This window comes from Parambassis ranga, chromosome 2 (genome assembly GCF_900634625.1).
Source record: "Parambassis ranga chromosome 2, fParRan2.1, whole genome shotgun sequence".
Taxonomy (NCBI): Eukaryota; Metazoa; Chordata; class Actinopteri; family Ambassidae; genus Parambassis; species Parambassis ranga.
This window is the reverse complement of record NC_041023.1, coordinates 6,767,173-6,792,195: the sequence shown is the minus strand read 5'-3', so window position 1 is coordinate 6,792,195 and position 25,023 is coordinate 6,767,173. Positions and strand designations below refer to the sequence as shown.

General features: G+C 43.4%; 1 protein-coding gene across 1 annotated transcript in view; it reads right to left on the bottom strand.

Moving 5' to 3' along the window:
• The window catches only part of efna3a (ephrin-A3a), a 50,767-nt gene extending 26,318 nt beyond the window's left edge, over window positions 1-24,449 (bottom strand). The window contains exon 1 of the mRNA XM_028399384.1: window positions 23,920-24,449. Coding sequence (XP_028255185.1) covers window positions 23,920-24,029 — 110 coding nt within the window. The 5' untranslated portion in view covers window positions 24,030-24,449. The remainder of the gene's footprint in view (window positions 1-23,919) is intronic.
• Between the last annotated feature and the right edge of the window lie 574 nt (window positions 24,450-25,023).

The following is a 25,023-nucleotide window of genomic DNA, read 5'->3' as shown; positions in this document are numbered from 1 at the left end:
CTTACGGGAGGAGGAGGCAAAAGGAGGAAGAGGAGGAAGAGGAGGAGGTAGGGAGTTAGAGTCAGTCAGTGGAAAACAGAACAGCCCTGAGTTCAGGGAGGAGGGAGACTAAGCTGAATGTGATTCATGATCAATGGTGCTTCTCCAATTACATTCCAATTAAAGGCAAGTCTCAAGCACGGCTCTAGTACATGGCAGCACACAAGAGCTTTTGACAGGCTTTGCACTCTGCTATCCACATTACAATAGCCATTTATGTAGGAACCAGCTCTCCCTCTCCCTCTCTCTCTCTCTCTCTCTCTCTCTCTCTCACACACACACCTATGCATTTGTGTGTGTGGAAATGTATATGTCACCAAAAATAAATGTGACTTTATTACAGGCAGATTAAGGGCAGTTCAAAGGGCTAATGCCCACTATTACATCGATGCTGGTTTAACACCGTCTTACACTCAACAGTCAATAAAGTGCCGAGGGAGATGGAGGGGGAGCAGTGGACCAGAACCACTGAGGATGTAAAGGGAGCAAGAGTGAGTCGGGGAAGAAAAAAAAAATCAGTGTAAGAGGGGACTGAAGCATGGCTTACATGGATTGGAGCATAAAGCTTCAAATGATTCCAATTACAACCTAAGTGATCAATTAGATTGTTACATTGGTTAGATTAGAGCTGGCAGAATGCGAATCAAAATCAGAAGTGGCCTGTCTGTAATGTGCTACTTGGACTGTTTTTACTTAAAAGGCAGCCGGCGAGAGTGAAAGAGACAAGAAGTCACATTCAGTACAAGGAAGGAGACAACACGAGGAGAGCTGAGCAGCCCAAAACAACCAAGTCACGCCGTGCACGGGGGAAAAAAAATACATGTACAACTAGTCTCATAGTCTCATATACAATTAATCACACAACTGCTGATCTACATAACTGGAAATGTTTTTTTTGTTTTCACTTAGGTTATATTTTCAAGCCAATTAAGACGAGAGCGGCTCTTGACAAATATACAATGACTCAAGGTCAAGCTTTTTTTTACAGAGCAGCCAACCACAACTCACACTCATTCTCTGTGGAGAGGTTCACAGAAGGCTGTGAAAAAGCTCCAGGAAACACCGACAGAAGCTAAGAGAAAGACTCTTCAAAAAAATGACTTAAAGGTTCGGTTTCCGAGGGGGTTCATTTAAAAAATAAAGCATTTAAATATTAACCAAAATAAAAGTACTTCTGCTTCCTCACACTCCCACCCACAGCCACCTCCATCAGGTGGAGGCCTGGAATCACACACAGACATTAAAGAATGCATGTCCTCAATTATTTACCAACCTAACCTATGTTTAAAGGTATTAATCAAACATTACTGATGAGGTTTTATACACTAATACCACACATACAAACTGTGGTCATAGCAGATATCGTTGACTTCTGATAATAAAGTTATTCTTTGCTAATAACCGAGCAGCAGCTGATTAATATCCATCTAATTGTAGCCCTACTTGTTGACAAAATGATGAAACAAAATGCAAACAAAAAAAAAAGGTGTAAAGCCTATAATCATTCACAACAAAGATGGGTGGCTTAGTCATCGCCCGGCACTTTCTCACTCTCAGCAAACAGCATCCTGGCAGAATGGCACTTTGGACTGAGCTTGTATTTAACAGCAGAGTTAATTATCCTGTGTTACATGCTATAATGCATTATTAATGCGCGTGAACAACATGAGTCAGTGTTCTCTGGCCCACAGGGGCGTTGGGCTCAATTCAAACTGCTCAGTCATTACTGATGAGAACCGTGGACAGAGAAGCTCCGAGCTGGGAGGAAATTACAGCCAGTTTCAGCCGGCTGGCTGCAGTTTAAGGGGCCGTATTGATCTGCGAGGAAGTTAGAAGACCTATGACAACCCTAGTGTAAAACCAGTTCGATCAGTCTCCTATCCCTGCTGACCCTCAGCACCGCATTGTGCTGCTCTAAGGGCCCTGAACCACTCAGTGTCCCAGCTGAGCGCAGGCAGGACACGTTCCAGTCTGTGGAACATCACAGTTCAAAAAACAAGCACCCGTCTCATTCTGTACTCTACATACGGGATTAACACAACCTAAACTTATCACTAGTGTCATTACACTGGATATACTGTAATAAAATGTATTTTGGCTGACGAATTAAGCAATATATCACCGGCTAAAGCAGGGCAGTTGTAATGAATGAGGTCCAAGGATTACTGGGCCCTAATGTTTAATCTTAATGTAAAGCTTCTACTTGGGATTATCAGACACCTTGTAGGGCAAAAGCATGGGCAACCAACAGTGATAGGGCTGCTTTGTTTCTTCAGATGAATAGGCACCACATGTAGTGTAGCAGCCTGAATTAAAAACCTGCCTACTTAATATGGTAATTGTGTCCTTTTAAATGAATAATCCATCATTTCCTGCCTGGTACATTCTTTAAAACAGTGCCCATATAGCCTGAAAGAACGACTAAACTCATCTTAATTTTGCATTCTTAACACTGCTGCAGTTGTTTCCCACGTCTGCAGGTGCCTCTTTAACCCCCCCCCATCCCTTTTTCCACTGCTCCTGATTTCTCTATGCTCTTCTTAAATTAAATTAAATTCAATTGCCTTGAACACAAATCGCTCGGTTTGGCATGACAAAAGAACATTTGTGTTGCCAATGTGTGAACACAAACAAACAAATTGAGCAAGGAGACAATAAGTGGGAACAATGTGTAGTGATTATGAAGCTGAATTAAACCAGTAATCCTGTGAATGTGTGTAGAAAAAGAAAGAAAAAAAAAGAGTTTTGACAGGCAGTTGTGTTTTTTTTTTCATGCCCTACCTGCTGTTTGGAGGGTTATGACAGGTGGCGACAGGCTTTCTGCACACCTCAGTGTAACTCTCAAGAGGGGTGCGAAATTATTGCTAACTTGTGTTCCCATTTACCAGCAGTTTGTGCACAGCCGTGTTCTCCGGCGAGGGGCAAATTGTCCTCTCTGACAGCGACAAACAAATACACCCACGTTCTAACAGGTACATGTAAATACAGTGACGCTGCCCCCTGCAATTCACCACGGAGAACAATGGATGCGGTGTACATAAAAATGGCAGCCTCTCCAATTGACATCTCTCAGTCCCGTAGAGCCATCCCACAATGCAATTTGCACCCCACGCACTTGCTCCATTCTTTGCAAATAATTACCTGTTGTGCCGAGGCTGCCTGCATGTGTGTGTGTGTGTTTAAGTACCTCGGTGTTCATGTGTGTGATTGTGCTTTGAGCATAACGCTGAAAGCAGCAAAAAAAAAAGAGACAGTGCGCACATAATGGGGGCAGATGGACATTTTGAGTCATATGCAGGACTGCAATCTGTTCCACTTGCTAGCAGTCTGTGCAGCAGTCACTCTCTTTAGACAAAGCTGCTAAGTACATCACTGCATTGTAGTGACTTCCTACTAACAAGGAGCTGATCTTTTCTTAGAGCTTCGAAAACTACAGTGAACCAGAGTACGGTTTTTATTCAAGTGGCTGTTTCAGACTATTGATTTTTTTTTTGTGTGGTTTTTCTCTGTGTGTGTCTCCAACATGGCCGCGTGTAGATTAAGTGGGGGCATGACTTTGTGATGGATGTCTCCATTCCTCAGGTATGCAGTCCTGAGCATGTGAAGTGGAGGATTAGGATACGTATGTAAACTAATCATAATGCCCACATTTAAAATGCAAATTTGTGCATCTATTAGCCATCTCTCCCTTTACTGGAGCTACACCCTAGACTTCAGCGTAAAGATATTTCCACTGTTTACTAACCCGTGAGACCAAGTGTGACACACAGCAAGAAAAAAAAAATTAAATGGCGAACTCATACAGGAAGGAGTCAGTCAAAAATATAGGGACATGGGCAATGATGCAACACCCAATGACACGCCCGGCCGCCCTTATGTCTACCTCCTCTTCTTCGTCCTCCCTATCCTGGCTCTGAAAGCTGGCTTCACAATAATCCAACCAGGGATTCTGGCTGCTTTATTTTGCTCCAAAACATGCCAACAGCCGAGCCTCAGCCCCTTCCACCGTAAAAAATTAACCAAACACCCGGACCATTTATCATCATTTACACCAACAGACAGTCGCAGAGAATACAGATGTTCTGTTTGAACATGTTCATTTACTGAATTTAGTTCTGCTGCACCCATGATGGTGAGTAATGGATCTATTAAGCCATTGTATACAGTGAGTATGCACAGGTCAAATATATTTAGTTATGGTTGAGCAGGCTTTCAGGAGATGCAGATGATGCAACGTGTCTGTCTGACAGGTTATGTACTGTACGCAGCTTGCATTTATGTATGGTACAGATTGGCCTATAAGCTGTCAACTTGTGGCCGAACACCATGTGAGGCCGACAACATGTTCTGTTGCTTTTTCCCCAGCCACCTTCAACTTCCCGAGGCACAGAACATTTTTGAAGGCAGGGCTGAAAGAGGGCAGAGAAATGCAATTACTGGTAAATAGAGACTCCCTGCTACTGCAAATTTATCCAGGGTCCAGAAATTATTCCTTACAAGGCTGCTAGAGGTGTGTGTGTGTGTGTGTGTGTGTCTCACATGGTGTGAATCATTGTGGCGGTGCCATTAAAGCTTATCAGACTCCAGTGGAGCTGCCAAGCTGTGGCCCCCCTCCCTCTCCAGGGTGTCTCTGAGTGGCTGTGACTGCCGGTTGTTGCCCACTCACGCACTCCCGCTGACCCTCGCTGGCTCTCGGGCAGAAAGGCAGAAAGGGCTTTGGCAGCTAGATTCTAGGAGCCTTTAAAGACAAGTCAGTCTAATTTAATCCTCCCCCAATTCAAAGCTAACAACTGGTGGATGTGGTGCCCTGGCGCTGGTATATTTTGTGCCACCTTCGCTGACCTTGTGTCCACTTTCGTCAGCCTGTAGTCTAAATCTCAGCTCTAAGTCGCTAACTTTATTCCAAACACTCACACTAGAACGACTCATAATAACTTGGAGGGATTGTGACAACATTCTTCATCTGGACTATATTGTGCTCTGTGACAGTTCATTTAGAGACAGAACAATAGTGTCACGGATGAAACAGAGAAGAGGAGCACGAGCAGAGTCAACAGGCATCGATGAACTTGGTGTTCTGGACTGAGATTCCAGGCACAGCTCTTCTGAAGAATATTAATCAGCCACTCGCCTTGCCTCCTATTTTTTTTTTACATACACTTAAAGAACAATTCTGGCATTTTGGGTCTAATTGATGAATAAGATAACATAATAGTACTAAAGGAGTGATAAACATTCTTGCTTTTGCCCCTGAGACATTATATTATGGGTAATTTCTGCACAGACACATGAATATGTAACAAAAGTCTTGTTCAAGGAGAAGTCTGACTGAAGTCTTGCATGAGGTATGTAAACAAGAGTGTAAATGTGAATGAGAATCAGGCAAAGCTGCGCAGGAAAAAGACAGCAGCAACAACCAGCGCTGAAAAAACAATCAACTGCAGTCCCTTAAAAGGCCACTTGGGGAGTCTTGTTCAGTCTGCCCACCTTAGCAGCTATCCACTTATTTCATATCTGGATTAATAGAGTGTTTTAAATGTAATAATGATTTATTTACAACTAGTATTGTGGCCCTTCTAAAGTAAAAAGTGCAAAAAAAAACGTTGAGTTAATATTTAGTAGTTTCTCCACTAGCTACAATAAACAGGCTCTAATCTGGTCTCAGTGCCAGTGGTGCAGAAACATATCAACACCCCTCATTACAAAGCAATACCTTCCGTCACAGATGGCACAAAGGCGGCAGGGCCAGCGATATAATAGTGATGAAGGACGATGCAACATGACTAAGCTATCATTTTATTTTCAGTATGCACTCCATTTCCCTGCATGCACGTCCATTCCACATTCATTCCAGATTAACAGCTGCTTCTACAATGAACAGCAGCTCGCATGTGGGCTTCATCATAAAGCATCCACAAATGTTTAGCACGTATTATTCTAACTAGAGTGGGAGCAAATGTGTTTACAGTCATTTGAAAAAATGACTGAAAACATTCGGGGCGTATGGATAAGCACCCGCTCGATGCAGTTTTTATTTAAATTTAATCTGTGGAATCTGCGTCGTCTCTGCAGCGACGTGACGTGAGCTGAGTGGGTTGTGTGGATGCCAGTCCTGCTAATGAAAACAAAACAAAAAAAATCTGCCTCATATTCTCTGTGAGTGTTGAAAAATGGTTTTTGTTCAGGTGCACAACAATCCTGGTTCCATCTGTTCTTGATAAATTTCACATTGATTTTTCCACTGCAAATAATAAACAACTGCATGAAACGTGCAAGCCAATTTCTTTGAATGGATGCTCTGAATATTGTTCTATTATTGAGATAAAGTGATGCCAACTCAAATAAATTGTGTTTTAGCAGCACTCACACACACTCACACAGTCAATACATGGAGATGGCTACACAGAGAGGGTGTGTTTTATTCAATAGATTGCTTGTTTATTTTATCTCTTTGGAAAAGAGGCAGGAGAAGTTCCGGCAGATTTTCTAGAAAACGTGTTTATTTTGACAAAATAAAATGTTCACTTATGTTTTCTGTGCAATGCTGACGTGATAAAGGATAAGATTTATCATACACAAACACAATATTTTCCAATCTAGCACTATAGACTATATGACTGCATGCTTTCTATTAAACAGAAAAATCCCTTTTTTGAGGTGGTAATGTCTGATTTCAAGTCATTGTCCACCACAAAACACATAAACCGCTCTTTAAAAAGACTCAAAGCCTCGTTCCCTCTTCCATTAGCAGACCTGGCATCTGAACACTCAGCAGCCGTCACTCTCAGACTGGAGAGTCAAAAAATGATGTGTCCCCCTTGGCTCATCACACAGAGACATCAGATGTCTGCCAAAAGTCTGCAATTGTACAAGATGTGCTCCATGCATTATTAATTTGTGAACACTAATGTGTGTGTGTTTTTCTGAGTGCAAAATTCATCTTTTTGGTGAAGCTGGAAAAACCTTCCCTTAACAGAGGTGGTGGCCTCAGACATCATCTTTCTACCACATACAATGCAGTGATTCCATCCATTCCCAGGAAGTTTGCACATACTCACAGTAAGAACAAAGGGCTGTCAACCAGTCCCCCTCCGGCAGTTTCATAGTCGTTAGCCAGTCGTTAGACACACCTGGCCCAGTCAGCCAGAACATCACAGGTAAGTATGGAAACATTTAGTGCTATTGTTTTTCAAGTTTTTTAAGTTTTACCCAGACCCACCCACTGAGGTCTGTAACCACATATAAACCATGTTTCCCCACCTAACAGTTAGAACTGATGAAGCTGCTCGGATGAGCAGCGAAACGTCTTCTAGAAAACTCTACAAGTCCAGACGCCTTGCTTCAACCTTCTCTACGTATGATGACCTGGATGACTGAGAATCTTCATCAACATCTTTTTTTATTTTTTTTTTTCTCACACATTCATATAAAGCTGCAGTTGCAACACTTTTGTGAAAAGGTTAGATTTAATTTATTTTTATTTGCCCTTATCAATTATGCTAATACTTTGCATTGCATTTATAGTACATAAGCACAAATTCTAAAGTTCAGGTTCGGAGATATTCACAGATAAGCCATGATAAATAATTAATAGGAGTAGAAGTAAAACTAAAATAAACACTACAGAGAACAAAAGAACATCCAGTGAATATGAAGAATTTTTTTTTTTTACATGCATGTGTAGAAAGTGAATGAATGATCAGTACAAAAATGAGCAAAGAGGTAGGGCGAGCCACCACAAGTCACTGCTTAATCCTTAAATACACTGTAATTTAAGCTGGTGAGGGAGCTTTTCCATAGAAACAAAGTCTGTTTTTCTGTTTTTCATGGAGGGTTTGAGGACAGATTGACTGACGGAACCAGCTTCATGTGGCCATTTGATGAATTTTTGGCTTTATTTCCTATTCTCAGAAGTTGCTGCTGGATTCCTCATTGAATATACTGAGTGACTTTTCCTTTTTGATAAAGCTTAAAGTTCGGTGACCCTGAACCATATCTATTAGCTATGCTGCCATAGGCCAAAGCCTCTGGAAGACCTCCAATGATGCACTTCTGCTCTTTTACCCTCCATGCATTTACATGACAGTAGCTCTCTCTCTCTCTCTCTCTCTCTCTCTCTCTCTGTGTGTGTGTGAGTGCCTCTCGCTCGGCGGCGTCCTGATTACCTTCCCTCCTCCACCAGCCTGCATGTGTAGTTTCTATGCATACTTTATGCCAGCCTAGTCACCTGTAATGTAAACCACTGTCATTACTGAATTACTTTTACCTCCGTACCTTCAGAGCCCTGTACACCTATGATTATTTGATATCCACTCTTAATCTTGCAGCATGCTCCACCTGTATGCATCATATAATCATGTGTTATGTATGCAGCATCCTGAGTCGTAGGGATTTATTTGCTGCCGCACCTCGTCAAGCAGGAGACTCAGAGTCGTTCCTTGCCAGGATGGCCTTTGCCTTTGTCTCACCAGGCATTCAATCATTATAATCAATACATTGGACAGCTGAATTAGTACAAAGTTAGTGCTTGATCTGCAATATTATGATAAAGACAAGGCCTCTTTTGTGAAGCAGATGCGTAGCAGCTAATTTTTCATATTACCTTGACTGTCAGCATCCGGCTATGCACGCCACACGTCACTGATGGGGTCATGCATTTTTCATAAGGTTGTACATGTATTTTAATGAGCAGGGCTGATGAGGTGTGCTGCATCGGCACGGTGGACGGCCTTCACCACTCCCCCTCATTCACTATGCTCCTCACAACCTGTCAGTCAGCCACTCCAAGGCCTCCTCACGTCTGTCTCTGGTAGTATTCTCGAATATCAATCACGCCAAAAATCTTTGCATATTTTTGCGAGATAATTAAGAAGAGATTGCGACATGGTGCAGACGATCAATCTGCAAATCAGCGGACCAGATTAAATCCAAATTCTGACTCGGTTTCGCAGATGGCAAACTAAACAACCTAAACTGACAGAGACACGTTTGGATGGCAAATCAGATCACCCCCCTGCCGGATGGAGAAGCCCATGTCACTGCCTGTGTGTAATTTGGAATTAATGGGACGGTAAAACTTTTAATTCAAAATCCCAGCCTTGGGGACAAACACATTTGCATACAAATGAACACAATTTCCTGTTTGTTCGGTATGCAAATACAAAAGAAGGGAACTTACAGAGCGGCTGCCAGAGTTGAACAAGCACCTCGACTCTCGCCCGAGTGCAGAACGCGCAGGCACCCAACCGAGCACTTCAAACACAGCTCTGTTTGAGATATCAGACTACAGCAGGGGTGAGCCGAGACCAACCTGAAGGACTGCACAGTCTTGCGGAGGCTCCTCATCTCATTTACACGTGAAAATAACAAGTGAGGTGAGTCTTCCCCCCAAAACACGAGAAAGCAATTAAAGAGGACTGGTCTGAGGTGGGAGACGATAGAAAGATGGACATCCCAGGGGCATGATGTGGCTCAAATACTCACAGTGGGCAAAAAAAAAAAACTGGAACCATTTTGCAAAGTAATTAACAAATGACTCCCTTTTAGCCTTGTTCTGTGTAACCTCCTAAAGTGTATTAATTCCAGGTTTCACCTACACAATAGGCTGCGAAAAGCTTTTTCCCAACGATGCAAAAAAAAATACAAAAATTACAGACGTGCAGTTTTTCATTGAAGGCTGCTGGATGCTTTGAATCTCAATGATACTCAGGATATGAGGCTACGATCTGATAGCATGTGATTCATCACTGTAAACATTAAAGAGACAGAGAATTGCATTAAGTGACTGGCATGCTGGATAAGGAACAAACCACCCCCCACCACCACCACCTCACCTCGTTAGATTCACCAGCAGGGGCGATCTGCTTGCCAGGGTTGGATTTGGTTCAGATGCTAAACAGTGCACTTAATGGTGTGTTATGTTTGCATTGTGTGGGATGTTGCTAATGGAGACACATTTGAGTGACAGCCAGCGCCACTGTTTTTCCTCACTCACACACACACACACACCACCATCATGCACTAAATAGCTAGATTTGTAATTAAGTCTGACTAAAGTGACCCCAGACGCTGGGCTATGTTAAAAAGCAACCCGTTTCCCACTGACTTCTCATTAGTAAGCTCAACAGCAGCTCCCCATGTACAATCCTCCCTTGAAACTCTGAAGGTGACACAGCAGTTACAGTGGACTTTGATGGGGCACTGGGGAGCTGTACTTCATATCACAGGACTGCTTCCTCTGCAGAGTAAAAGGTTTCAACAATCAGCAGCTGCAGCCATTTGGGAAGGAGGTGACAAAATCTGCCTTCTTTTGGAGGGAGGTTTTTCTCCATGTTGCCCCCTACCCACTCCCCTAAATCATGAATTAATGTGTGCGCTGACACTGACACTACATCAAATCAACTGGGTTAAAGGTCATCAGTACAAGGGTTTGTGGACGCTGCATAGAATTAAGAAACAGCTTCGACATTATTAAAAGTGTAATTCTAAGCTATCTGCAGATGCATGGATGAGCTCCATCGACAGGTCAGATAGGATTAAGGTGCCTCCTCACCCACTAAGCCAATCTTCCAGCCCGAGGATGGAAACCAGCGCCAACGGTGCTGGGCCTCCAGTTACCAACGGCCTGATCGCATTGCGTATTCACTCGCCGACTGCGGGGCTGATTAAATCTGTATTTAATTGGATCAGATCTAGTCGTGATGAAGCGCTCCCCCCGGCGTTTAACCCACGGTCCTCTGTCAAGTGAGAAGGGGAAAAAAAATACTGTGGGGGAATTAGGAGCGGGAAATGAATACCAATGATAGGCTGTGCTAATAGCCAGCGCAGGAGGAGTGGACCACACCTGCAGGGCTTTACAGAGAGGAATCAGAGTTACCGGCTTTTCTGACTGTGCATGACTGAGTCCGAGTGTGTGTGTGTGTGTGCAGCTCGTTTTCTTCCTTGATTAGTTAGACATTATGTTATTCCAGTCGTACAAAGACGTTTTCTTTATTTTTTTCTTTTGGCTGATTAGCTGTTTTATAAAAGCACATCACTGATAACTTAGAAAACTCTCCCCTAATCAAAACTTTCATCAATTTGTCATGATTACTCGACATGTATTTGAAGAAAAACAGGCAGAGCCGAACAGGCACATTTGCATAATTTCTCAATTGTCAATACAATTTTACAATTATTTCCTTGTTAAGACTTTGCATTGGACCGTAGTGTGAATAAAGGCGTGCGTGTGCATGGAAGATGTAAAGCATCTGTGAGTGGATTTACAGCATATCTTGTATAAATCACAGGGCTTATGGAAGAGAAGCAGAAGATCTGACGTCTGGGCTTGTGTGTTGAAGTATGAGATGAGATGTCTTACCGCAGTGAGACTGATGCTACATCAGAGATAAACTGCTCAGTGGTTGTAACTGGATGCTGAAGCACGGAGCGTCTCAGAACGAGAGTGTACAGTATTAAGGTGTAATTCCTCCCTACAGTTTCAGACCTATAAGAACAGCTCCTTTTTTTTGCTTACTCTTTGTTATCTAGTCTTGTTTACACAGACAAACAATGATTTTTACAGCAGCGGCCTGAAGTCACAAGCGAGGAGGTTAACACACACACAGTAAGACTGCTGGCTATTAAACTGCCTCACTTGACTAATTAAAAGTTTATGGCCTGGCTCAAGGGCACCTTGGTGCAAACTGTAGAAAAAAAGGGCATCTTTCTTTCTTTCAAGGGCTCACAGCAAGATATTTCATTTCTATTCATCTCCATGGCTGAACTATTCTGTTTAAAGACTGTCCAAATGCAGAGATTTAAGCAGGATCATCAAAAGACTTGAATAAATGATGGAACTGACTACATAATATATTGTCAGACTGTTAAAAGTATTTGCAGAAAGTGAAGAAAGAAGACCTACAGCATTCTGCCTATACGTATACAAATGCCTACAGAAGTTAGCATGCTAACCTGCTAGCACCAGCTGATACCACAATAAAGATTAGTGGGTATCACAGCATCCTTGTTGACACTTAATATGTAAGTTAACTCTTTATCCACAGATTTGAGCCTTCTCTCCATTATAATTATAATATTTGATTTTAGGTGAAGTGTCCCTTTAAGTTCCAAACACCTAATGTTTAATCATATTTACAGTCAGAGGTAAAAACATGACTCCCTTTACATCGCAATCGCATCGCCTGTTCAGTAAATACAAACTGTGAGTTTACTCTCTGTGACCTCGCTCCGTCTCAGTCAACACTGAGCGCAGGTTAGTGATTAAAGGTGTCATTCCACCTAGTGACTCCGGAGGTCAGAGGGAATTCTGGGTAAATTACCTTGCAGAAAACCAGACCTATATCGAACGCCTTAGAGCAGAAGCACAAGGTTGATTGAAAATATTTGCATATGAGCCTGTGAGCGGGGGACCTGGCAGAGGAGAGGCCCAGGCTGCGGCGGCAACAACGCTGGAAGGGAACAAGTCCTCATTAAGGAGAAAAGCGTCATTTTCTGAAGCTTAAGAGCGCTCTCTCTCTCTCTCTCCCTCTCTCTCCCCCCTCTCTCTCTCTCTAACAATAGGGCTGACACGGATTTGAAAACATAACTGAAACCTAAATGACTAAAGAAACCTGTGCAGTATGTTTAGAATTGGCTCGGCTCGGCTCATAAATAATACATATGATAAGATTGCTGATGAGCTGTCTAATGAAGAGAAGGTGGAGTTTTTGCTGACGAATGGCAATTTATTTATTTATTTATATATTTTTTTTAGATTTAAAAACTGAGAACTCACACACTTAGCACCATGCAGGAATGCTAATGTCCCTGGCATTTCTGAATTCCGCTGTTATCTTCCTGGCAGCGCACATTATTTAGAGATACTTCCATCCATGGTGCTAATTTACTCATGTATACAGCCGACGCTGGAGGTTAGAATCAAAACATAATGGAATCGCTAATTTGACCAAGAGTTCATTGCCGTTAGAAAAATTAAAAGCCTGCTAATTAGGGATTAAGCCTAGTTTCATGAATTGCAAATGCCAAGTTGTTGCTGAAGTCCTTACAAGAAATCCTGACAACTAAATTTTTCTTTCAACAGATAGAATTTATGTTAACAGAACCCGAGAGCTTGATGTTCCAATTTACATTACTCCAGGATCAAATGGGAGGAAAACAACAAGCAGGGGTGTGAATTTGATTATCTACAATCTCCCCCCTTTTATTGTTCAATCACAATGTTTTTGTACAGCATGCAGGGCTCCCAGGAAATAAACCTTCTGGTATTAGACCAATTTCCACAGGAGGGAATCCATCTTCTGCACTCGCCATGTGTCACACTTGCGTTTCCCATCATACACAACAACCCCAGGCTATATATGTTATTCTGCTCACTACATCATTTAACTCTTAACAATGTGCTCTACTGTTGTTCTTCCCCGCCAACACACAGCACGCCCATACTCCCTCTGTGTCTCTGTCGTCTGCTATATGAGGAATACCATATTCATTCCCTCCTCTTTGGTTCCCTCCCTCCCTGACAGGCCTGTTCTTGGCCCTGTCACTGACTGTCACCTGTGACACGGGCTTCCATGAAAGACAGCCTGTTTCTTACTTGCATCATGTGGTAAATGAGCATCACTCCTCTCTCCTATCTCCAGCACACACACACACACACACACACACACACCTGCAGCTTCGTCTCCTTCCTGCTGTAGATCCTGGTGCTGACAGGAGCTGAGAGGGATTTTAGAGTCTGGCACAGCAGCAACTCAAAAAAAAAAAAATCAGCGAGTGTGTTTGAGTATGTGTGTATAATACAGAAAGGAAATACACAGTATATATAGACAGATAGATAGACGCTTTTCCACTGCAGGAACGTGTGGCCTGTTTTATAAAGAGGTTGTTCCTGTAAACATACAGAGCAAAAGGCAACGCAGAAGGTTTTTTCCACTGCATGAAGAGGCACTTTTTAGGGCTGCCAGCAGCAGGAACTTCCCCTCATGTTTTTGGGGGAAAAAGTAAAAAGATGCAGATTAAACTCATCATATCTTGGTTCCCTTCCGGTTCCTCATGGAGGGTAAACAAAAGGCAACACACACCATTTGTTCCTAGCAGAAGCATTATCTGAACAAAAGAAGAGATGGAAAAGAGCAAACCAATGAATGTTTACAAAGCTGGAATGTCCAATAGAAAGAGACTGTCTGATAACATGTTTCACATATTGATGATTTGTACTCAGCCTAATCAGCGATCAGATACTTATTCAGATATTTCTATATCTATATCTATTCTATATCCACCATGAAAAGCTGTCTAGCAGGCTGTTCTTGCAAATGTTTGTGAAACATTGCACCTTCCCTGCAATTTAAAAAAAAACACATAGCAACAACTTCAGATTTCGTGGTTATGTTTCCATTCCAGTTGTTGTGGCCAATACATTTTGTTCCCTGCAAACGATACGCCTGGTAAAATATATGTGTACATGTTGCCTATTAATGCAGCTGCCTATTCTGCTATTTTTCCCCCCTAGCTTTACAGCGGGTGCCTCCAAGCTGCTTGTTTCGATACAATACGCATGAGCACCAGAAGAAAGGTTGAGGTCTTTAAAGATACTCCACTTCCTGACACGCCATTAATATTCTCCATACAGGCTCTTCCTCTACATACGAATAGCCCCATCCCCCTCCCGCTTTGTCTATCCTCACTTCTACTCCACTCTCTGCCTTCACATCTCTGAACTGCTTTATATCTCCCTCCTGCATCTCCCTTTTTTTAGCATTTTCCTCCCCCAACCTCGCTTTCTTCCTCTCCCCCTTTTTGTCATAACTTTTTCTACCTCTTCCTCCTGGGAAGTGGCACAGAATCTCTTTAAGTGCTGCAAAAGCAAATCTATTTATCATAACCATCCATCTCTTACTGTACGTATACTGACTTTATCCTACACTGAAAGACATACACTAGAAACCGCAGCATCTCTCACGTCAGACGAGTGCATTGACTGGAAGCATTTCTAAATAATGACATGCGATTCGCTCTTTCAATTGCAACGGAGTGATAAATTAAAGGGAGGAAACGGGCGGTAGTGCCCACTCTCCTCCCACGCGCAGCAATGCGGTTGAGCGAAGCACAGTCTTCTGGGACTTCCCATTGACTCCACACAAGGTGAGAACGGAGCAGGAACAGAAGGCTGAGCAAAAACACTTCAAACAACACGGCAGGAAGACAGAGAGGGCTTCTGCTGCTGCTGCTGCTGCTTTGTGAGGCAACCCAAAGAAAGGAAACACAGGTGTGAGGCAGAGACTGACCAAAAGAGACAGAGAGGGCCAAGACGAGGAGACAGAATCATTACCCTGCTTTCACAGACAATCAATCACACACATACACACACAGACACACACAGACAATGAGACACGAAAACACCTTAAATGCCACCTAATAGCAGCCATACAAACACCGAGTGAGACAGCACAGCAGGACATTGATATTCTATACACCCACACACAGCATGGCGAGGAGCTCTGTGTGTTTCCCACTTTTACACACTATGCCAGTCTAGACACGGTCCCATGCAGCATTACGCAGGTGGTTTACTGAGAGAAAAGTCATGTAAGAAATGTGACTTCACCACTAAATGCACCCGCTCACAGACGCCTGCTGTACACAGCCCGCAGCTACTGAAAAGCAGCTGAGCCGACCAAATAAATAACCCAAGAAAACAAAGCATTGCAGCAGATTGGTACATAGCCAGAGGAGACTCAGCACAGTTTAATCAGGGGAGCATATTGAGCAGGTAGACAACTGGCTCTGCTGCACATTTCCTCAATAATCTGGTCATTACTAGTGCTGCATTCAAAATTTAGTGATAACAAGCAGGGGCGCCACCCCCTCTCATCCCAACTGTAGCAAATGCTAATAACGGACTGCACTATACACTGATCCAGAAAGAGGAGGGGGGGAATAGTAAAGGAACCCCCCCCTCCCACTCACCCACCCTCCCACACACACACCTCCATTGATGAAGGATGCCAGTAGCAATGTGAGTCACGTATTGTCCATATGAATCAATGGGTGAGAATGCCAGTCAGGAAAAGAAAAAAAAGGAAAAAAGAAAGCACACGTGTATGAGTAGAGAGACATGATTATGCATCTGCTGTACCTCATGTATAAACCATAACTGAATTTACACATCAAGGCAGCAAATGAATTCAGAATAGATTTTTGATGCAGACCAACACGAGACCTGATTAAATGATGAGGTTGAAGATATGGAAACACAGATGGCAAGAAACGAGTGCAGTAAAACCATGTCATACTCTGATCTGCTGACTTACTATTACATCACAAAAAAACACAGATCCATCACCAAAAAATGTGATATCAACTCTTCCATGCTCAATTATGCCAAATAAAAGACTGACAAGTCAATCTGAGTACTACCTCACTATTAATCATGCAAAATACAAGTCTGTATGTACAAGCTGTGCTCCATGTCCCATGTTACATCATTAATTTTGATACCTTTACTTACAATTTCAGTCTTTTTAAATACGTGTAGGTACTACTACCAGGAAAAAATAATGGTTTGGGTCAAAGAAGACTTTTTTATATTGTTAATTGCACCTGTTGCAACAAGTTTCTTCACCATTTATCAACTTTCACATGAACAAATTGCACATAAGGCACATAGCTACTGTTTGTATACACCAGTGGATTCAATCAGCTTTATGATTCACTTCAGTGTGAAGGAATTTTCAATATTCCTTCCTTCCTTATGAGTGACTATGGAGAATATTGGTCAATGTCATCTTACTTTATGTACTGGCAGCAGTGTGATATGAGGCGTCACCATTAGGATAAAAGCTGTGTCTGTATCACTCTGGGTAATCAGAATACGGGGACGTCTTCATCGGGACAAACTTGTTCCAGGTCTTCCTAACCTCACATAGTCTTCCATAACACACTATATCAATAAATGTCGAATAAACTCAAAGAAGCGCTGACCAATCCACACTGTCATAGTGCGTTTGAAGTATTTAATGTATTGAAGCTACTTCAGCAGGTGGAACATTTACCTCCAAATGTTAAATTTGAGCAGCACCACCCTCCAGCTTTCTGACAACAATATCAGTTTCATTTCTGCCAGTAGGTAGCTTCCTGTCCAATTCACTTACATCACACTTTCAAGCTCTAAAGACTTTGCTATCACACTTGTAATGGAACAGTTTCGCTTGAAGATGTTCTGATTTAAATGTTCCCTCTAACAACTTAAGAGGGATCATTTCACTCACTGGATGTGGTGGCGGTGGCTGCTGCTGCTGCTGCTGCCGCTGAGGGGTCAAATTACTTTTTGTCATTCTGGATGCACAGAGCACTAGAGAGAGATTTCAATTTTCTTCAAATATTCTTATTACAGGGACGATGGCTGCCAAAGGGTCTCAGACCTTCATATAATTACATCTTCAATAGGAGAAATCTCAATTATAACAGAATATCTAATTATAACGCTGCCCATATCCGAAATTGCCCTCACATGAAAGAAAAACTGGAGCCGTATCATCCGCTAAGCTGTGAGGACAGTTTCCACTTCTCGTAACGGCGCTGTTGTTAAGCACCCGAGAGCATTAGAGGGAAGACCTGTCACGGCTCAGGACCTGAAGGGAATGAACAGAGAACAAGATATGACAGAGCACAAACCTGTGTCCTCACTTGCTGCCTTTTTTCATGAAGGGACACTGATAACTCAGAGGGCGCCTGTCGGTGCAAAATACCACCTCAATTGCCGTACCTCAGAAGAGGCCTTCTGCTTCAATAAAAAAACAAATTATTTTGACCAACCGCTGAGGCTGCCATATCGTTTTCCAGGCCACGGTGCGTAACAAGACCCATTTCCCAAATAATCAAACTCCAGCCAGTGACCATCCACCTATCAACAGCTTTGATCTTTTTTCCTACATGGCAGCCATTTTCATCATAGCAGCGATGTAATTTCCCAGTGGGTAACGGGCACGGCGGTGCAGACTCCCAGTGTAATGTACTATGGCGCTACTATTCGGAAGTTGGAAAGCCCTCTTTGTAGAAAGCATTTGCATTCAAATCATTGAGTCTGAAATTGGTTCTACCTGTCTGGGATCAGGACTATCTCCTGTGGCTTCCCACCACCAGTTAAGTGCAGTTTTTATAACCTTGGAGCGCAGGAAATGCTAATGGATTTTGATGACATATGAAGGGCCTAACTATGTTTTTCTTTGGGCTCCTCCTGAGAAAGTTCCTCCTCTGGTACCTTCCCATCAGAGTTCATGAACAGGTAATAATGGCACACCATACCTGCCAATTCCTCAATAATAATGAAGCTCAGTAGGCTTGGAGCGCCTCGGACCTCTAGAGGGACCAGAGAGGATAAAGAAGTTTTAAAAAAAACTGAGACTTTACTGTGTAAGAGTCCAAGTTTTTTACATAACATCTCCAACTAAGTCCAAATTGATTAAGTGCCTCCCCCTCAGTTCTCTCTGTCCCCACCCACCTTTTAATTTAACCTCACCTCAGAGTCAAATTAATGTTTACCAATAACAGCAGCCATGAATAAACATTAATACAACTCTGCTATGTCCTAATACCTAAATTTCCTTCCTTACCTAACCTTTGAATCTGTAAAGCACGCAGAATCTGAAGTATGTTCTGAAAACTCCCAGATTATGCAGATTTAAAATCTTGTGATTATTTTATTATATGGAGGAACATGTTTTATTTAGCCGATTCAAAACATGTTCTTTCATCTGGCTGTATGTTTTTTAACCTTTGTCTTCTACCGCTTCAGCCAGGACCTTGTTTAGCACAGACACAGTTAAAGCCTCCACGGAGCGTGAACCACGGAGTGCTGACTGACAAGCCCGTAATAATCAATTCTCAAGCATGCTGTTCCAAGGCAATACTTGATGCGAGCTTCCCGAGCTGAGCTCCGAATGCTTAATGGCAATTTACTGACACCGCGAAATCAAATTAAAAATGCATTTAGAAATTGATCACCTGATGCTCTTAGATTGATTGCTGCTCAGAAAGCAAACCTGGTTGTGTTTTTGTTTGGGCCATTCACCTTCCCATGCAATATACATGTATTGATCCGCACACCCACTCTTGGATCCATATGAACCATTAAATATCCTTTCAGTGTTCAGTGTGTTCAGTCCATCCATCTGTGTGACTCATAGGATCCAGGGAGCTAAAAATGGCCAGTAAACAACTTAGCGGGCCAATAAGCTTCAAGACACCACATCAGATATCTGAGATCTGAGGCTTGGTGATGATATCACGTTTATTTAAAGGAGCAAGGTGTAGCACCTTTTCTGAAACTGTTTAAATACATGTACCTCTGATTGTGGACTAAAAAGTGTTTTGATATTTGTGGTAAAGTAATGAACAATTATAAAAACTAGAATTCGGAGATAAGAGTTCATCCACTGCTCCACCGGCGATCAGAAGTAACTAGATATTAGCATAGAGTCGATGTAAACACACATGAGCCCTACTGCACTGAGGTGCATTTCCAATGCATCCTTTCCAGGATGCATTTTTCAGACCAAGTGTGTCAACAAGGCGGCTCCATTTACAAAGATACTCTGAATGTGGCCAATAAACACATGTGTTTTACTTAACATTAACAAAGGATGCACCTTTGTAGCCCAAGCAGTTGCACACAGTGTCCACTGGATGATTTTTAAAGCACATGTTTAAATGTTAATACCAACTGCTGGTTGCTAGGCAACAAGGGCAGCATCTTTTAAATAAACAGAAAGCATTCCAAAGACTAGACCATCCCTATTTAATAGCCGTCAAAGTCTACGGTTAAGGCTATGAAGGTCTACAGAGGTGTGTCATTGATTTAGGACACAGCTAAAGTCCGATTAATTGTCCAGGAGCGGACACTGGATGGGAGGACTGTGGCGTCTTTCAAGGCTTCAGGCAATAAGGAGAAGTAGAAACAAGCTGAGATCACGTCTTATCACACCAGTTGCTCCAGTTGTACTTCATGATCTTTCATTTTTTTTTTTATTCCTAAAAAAATGCACTCTTGTAAGTACATCAGTCAAACTTTTGGATATCAAAACCATGAATAACAAGAGAAATGTTTAATCAGTGTTGTACATTCATTTAACACAACTGCAACCAAAGGGAAAAAGCAGCACACTATCTTGTGCTGTTTGAGGCGCCTGTGTGGTACAATGAATGTGAAAGAACAAATTGAATGCCAGTGAATAAGCTGCATTTGTATGCAAAATTGCCAAGACAGCCCAGAGACGGAGCTGCAGGCGGACGAACGTGCATGTAATCAGGTAGCAAATCTGCTTGTCTCCCATGTGCTCCGCCTGCGCTGTGCTGCGCAGGGCAGAGGGGCAGGTGAATGGTGGGAGCCATTGTCTCTGAGCATTGGTCCACATGAATGACCCAGCCTGTGTCCACGTTAGCACGGATCAACTCCCGTGAGTATCATCTCCTCTGAAGAACAGCAGCTACAGCACATTGAGCCAAATAACCTAACATCCATACCCGGTAAAACCCGCGCTCTCTTTCACCTGTCCTGACTTTTGGCCAACTCAATCAATCTTTTCCCGCTTTTACGTTGTGAACGACTGCTCCACTTTCCACCTTTCCAGCATGTTCTCCTTCCGTTCCGCTACAATCTCTCCATTACGCCCACTTCCCCTCTACAGTAATATCTTTCACACTTTGCATCCGTCTCTTTCCCTCCATCTACTTTCTCAATTCTCCTTATCCATCACCTCACGTCTCCTTCCTCTCTTTTTCTTCATTTCACAGTAAAGATCACCGTTACTGCGACAAAATAGCTACAAAGTTTTCCCTGCAGGGCACCAGGTTCTCCTCTGCCCCACGGGGAACTACCTCCAGCTCTAGCTAGGTCTGCACACCCACACAGACCGACCTGGCGGTTAATGAGCCTGTTGAGTAAGACAGCACCTCGACTCAACATTGATCACCAGGCCTCTGTTCCTCGAACTCTCGGGGAAGCTATTTGTCAAGGTGATAATTTATTTTGTAGCACCAGATATGGTGTGTCGGGAATTGGTTTGTTTTTTTTTTTTTTCATCTTGTGGACTAGGGGCTTGACAGACACAATATCAAGTCCAAATCGGGGTCATAATGTGGTAGCATGAAACACACACAGCTGTAAATCACCGAGGATCAGCCACAAACGGTGAAAGAACACTTTCATTTTGCTGTGCCGGCAAGGGAACGGTGATTTAGAAACTCACACCCACCCATGATTTTCTGCTCTGCTAACTTACAAGCATTAGTAGAGACGCTGTGTGATGCGGGGAAGGAGCGGGGGATTGAATGAAAGCTGTGCTGCTGATTTTCATCACGCTGACACAGGGTGCCCAATTACGGAGATGCACCCAGAGTAACCAGTGAGGCCAAACACCTGATAGGAGGAGGTGGCGGGAGCGAGGGACGCTGCTTGTGGGTAGGCGAGGCTACCGCAGTGCACCGCTGCTCCCGTGTGCTCTCAAGATGTTCCACATCTCCCCCCTCTAATTGGCAGATGGCCTCAGATGCGAGATGATTTAATGGCCTGCGTGTGTGTTTTTTCCTGCCTCAGTCAGCCATTAGCAGGGACATCTGTAACGAGTTGGCCAGGCACACTGCTGAGAGGCGGAAGCTGAGACCAACGCTTTCTAATGGTAGACAGTGCGGTCGTGACGGACTCGTAGCAGTAATCAAAGCACCTAGAGGTTTTTCTTTGGATTACAATGATCGAGACATCTCGTTTCAAATTGTCCAACATGGAGGAAAAAGCTCTAATAAATCGTTTGATGTTGTTTACCTCAGAAAAGCTGCAGAGAATCAACTGTGTGACAATCCCCTTTTGACTTTCGGCACACCAGAGCAAGACATTCCTAGCAGAGCGTTATCATAAAGGGCCATTTTCATGGCTTTGGCACAAACCGCTCAACTTCCAAGTGATCCCATTTCAGCTGCTGTGCCATAACCACCTGTGCTAAATGCTGCGCTCAAGGGTAAAACATTAAGGCCTCAACCAGAGTTTGGCCCTTAAGGCCTGTTTCCTGGCTCTCCTTCGCTGCCTTCACCCCCCCCTCTCTCTTCCCTCCTGAGCAAGTCTCTATAACAAGAGCTGGATGAGTGAAGGAGCTGTGGAACAAGTGGGGCCCTCAGCCGATTCTCTCTGTGCATGTAGACGGAGTGGTGGTGGTGGTGGTAGAGAAGTGGCTCCGAGCCTAAGGCCTTTTAAAGCGCGATGACCATCAGTATTCCTGCCATAGCCTCGGAGGATTTGTCTGCTACCTGCAAACTGGGTCAGTTTTTGCATTATTTTAGAGATTTGTATCTCACAGTGGAGAAAGGAGAGGTTTTGCACACGCAGGCATGAAGACCCACACCTGCACTTTGTCTCTCTCTCTCTCTCTCTCTCTCTCTCTCCCTCTCCCTCGCACACACACACTCACACACACAGTATTCTGAATTCATTAATAAGAGCACATATTTGTCATTTTAACACATAAATGTCAATTTAAAGCCGCCAAATGGGCTAACACTGTAATGAATAACTACACTGAACAACCGCACCCATGCTGTGAGAATGATTTTAGATGGAGTACTTCCTGCAAGACTAATTAGAATTGATAGATTGGACTAATACTGATTACGACTGTTAAAACTCGTGCATTTTTTTACTTCACTTTAGGATAATACTGCCCTTTTTTTTTATCCCTGTCCTATCGACGGGATTAACTGCACTCATAAATTTAAAATAGTTTTGAATGTGCCATTCACACATTAACATTAATGAGGAGGTGACAGTGCCGCAGCACCACTTTCACTGTTTCTGTGAGCTTTATAGCCACTTCTGCAAATATTTGAACCATTCCACACCCACATGCATTCAAATAGCTCCCTTACAATTTCTAATTCCAATCATCTACTGTATGTGCGCCCTCAGCTGAGAGCCCCGGAGGGTGAGTGAGGGACCAGGAGCAGATGGGAGGGGAGGTAATCAGATGCAGAAAAAAAAACAGGGGAAGGAATTGAGGGAGACAGGCTGGCCGGTGATACACAGTAGAAAAATAAGAGAAGGAAGAAAATAACCAAGTATGAGATAGTGGCGATATCAGAGAGGCTCATGTCTGAGGTGAATACAAATGGACTGAGGAGGAACACAGATAGAGGAGGAGCTGGAGGAGTGGGGCAAACAGGGAGGCTGTGTGAGGAGAGGAGATAAAAGAATGTGAGAAAGATGGATTCACTGTTGGCTAATGAGAAGACAAAGGCGGTAGAATCCACATCGATCTGTGCCCCCACAGCAAGCTGCCTTTATACAGGTAGAGATATAGGAGAGCCTGAGGAGGCTTACCTCAGGTAAGCAACCTCACCACTGCTGGAACAATCAGGGTCCAAGTATAGGCTCACTAGTGTGTGAATGTGTGTGTGTGCAGAATATTTATAGTGAGCTACTCATGCTGATTTATGGAAGTTTGAGCAGAATGTGAATTATGTATTGATGCTGCATGGAGGCTGCATGGAGGATGACAGACAAGTGAGAGCGTGAGTTAAATGAAAAGATAAAGGCTGAAATGGATGATGGATGAATTACAGTGAAGCAGGATGTGGACTAAATGTGACACCCAAATCCAATATTCAGACAGCAAGCACTCTGTGTGTTAATAAATGACAGGTACAGAGATTAAAAAGCTTTCAGATGATCCCTAGTCTGGTGCTTATAATCTGGGAAATAACAGGCAGGTATAAGAAACCCTGCAGCGGATGCTCGCTGCCTTGTAAACAAGTTATCAGCACAGGTGCGCACAGACCCAGCACCGGCTGACGTGCTGGTGAACGCGGACAGGACTGATGCAGAAAGCCACTTACAGTAGGTTTGAGCTGTTCCAGTACACCGCATGCCGGTTGCTGGCTCTCGAAAGGTGCAAGTTTGTAAGCGCCAGCGTGATGAGGCTGAGCGAAAACGTTGCGAGAGCCATAATCCCTCCTGTGCTCGTCCAGCCCCTGGTTCCCCCTTCTTCTCTCTGCGTCCCCGCTCCTTCTGTCCCAGGCGGCGCGGCGTTCACAACATCCCAGCGGTCAAAACGCGTTTTCAAGTTCCCAGTCACCTAAACAGCGGGTTGGATCAGGGAGATATCTGAGTGATTACGTGTTCTTCAACTCAAATCCCATCGCGACGAGACCCATTTGGGCATCTTTCACTTGTGCCAAATCTTATCTGGATCTCTTTCTGCGCACTTTCAAGTCACTCCTGGTCTTTGTTTCCCAGGTCTGCTTTCCAGAGAAAGGAGAACTATCATTCACAACTGAGCTCGCTGCTCACTTGTCCTTACACAGTTTAGAGTCGCATCCAAGACGCTGACGATCTCTGTTAGAAGATTTATGTATCGTTTCTCTCATGTTCGGCACAACCAGCAGCAGCAGCAGCAGCAGCCACACGCTGCGTTCACAGCGCTACAAACCCGCCCTCTGATGGCCGGGATGCGCTCACATGTCCATCTACTCTGCTGCCCCGCCCCCTTTAAAAACGTGCACCGATGATCGTGTTCTTTTAACAAGACGTTATGTTTCCTGCACATGATGGCAAAGAGCAGGTAGAGAAATCAGATTATGTGTGAAGGCAGGACTTCAGCAGCAGCATGTTCGGTTTCATATGAAAGTCTCTGCTGCAACACAACTTCATCAGTAATTAGGTCAAAGCCAATCAGCGGCTGCTACACTCAGAGAGCTCCACTTTCCCTGCGTAAAGTGTTAATCAATACCTTTGACAAAATCCTATTACTAGGGTGTGTTTCAGATTAAAGTTTAAAGTACATCCTTAAATTTAGGAAACATTAAAAAAATGAACTCAAAAGATCATCGACAGAGTGTGAAGGAATAAAATCAGTGTCTATATGTGATGCCAGTCTCACCTGTGCCACCACAGAATACTACTACACACCAGAAGACAGGAGAGGGAGTCAATATTCTGCC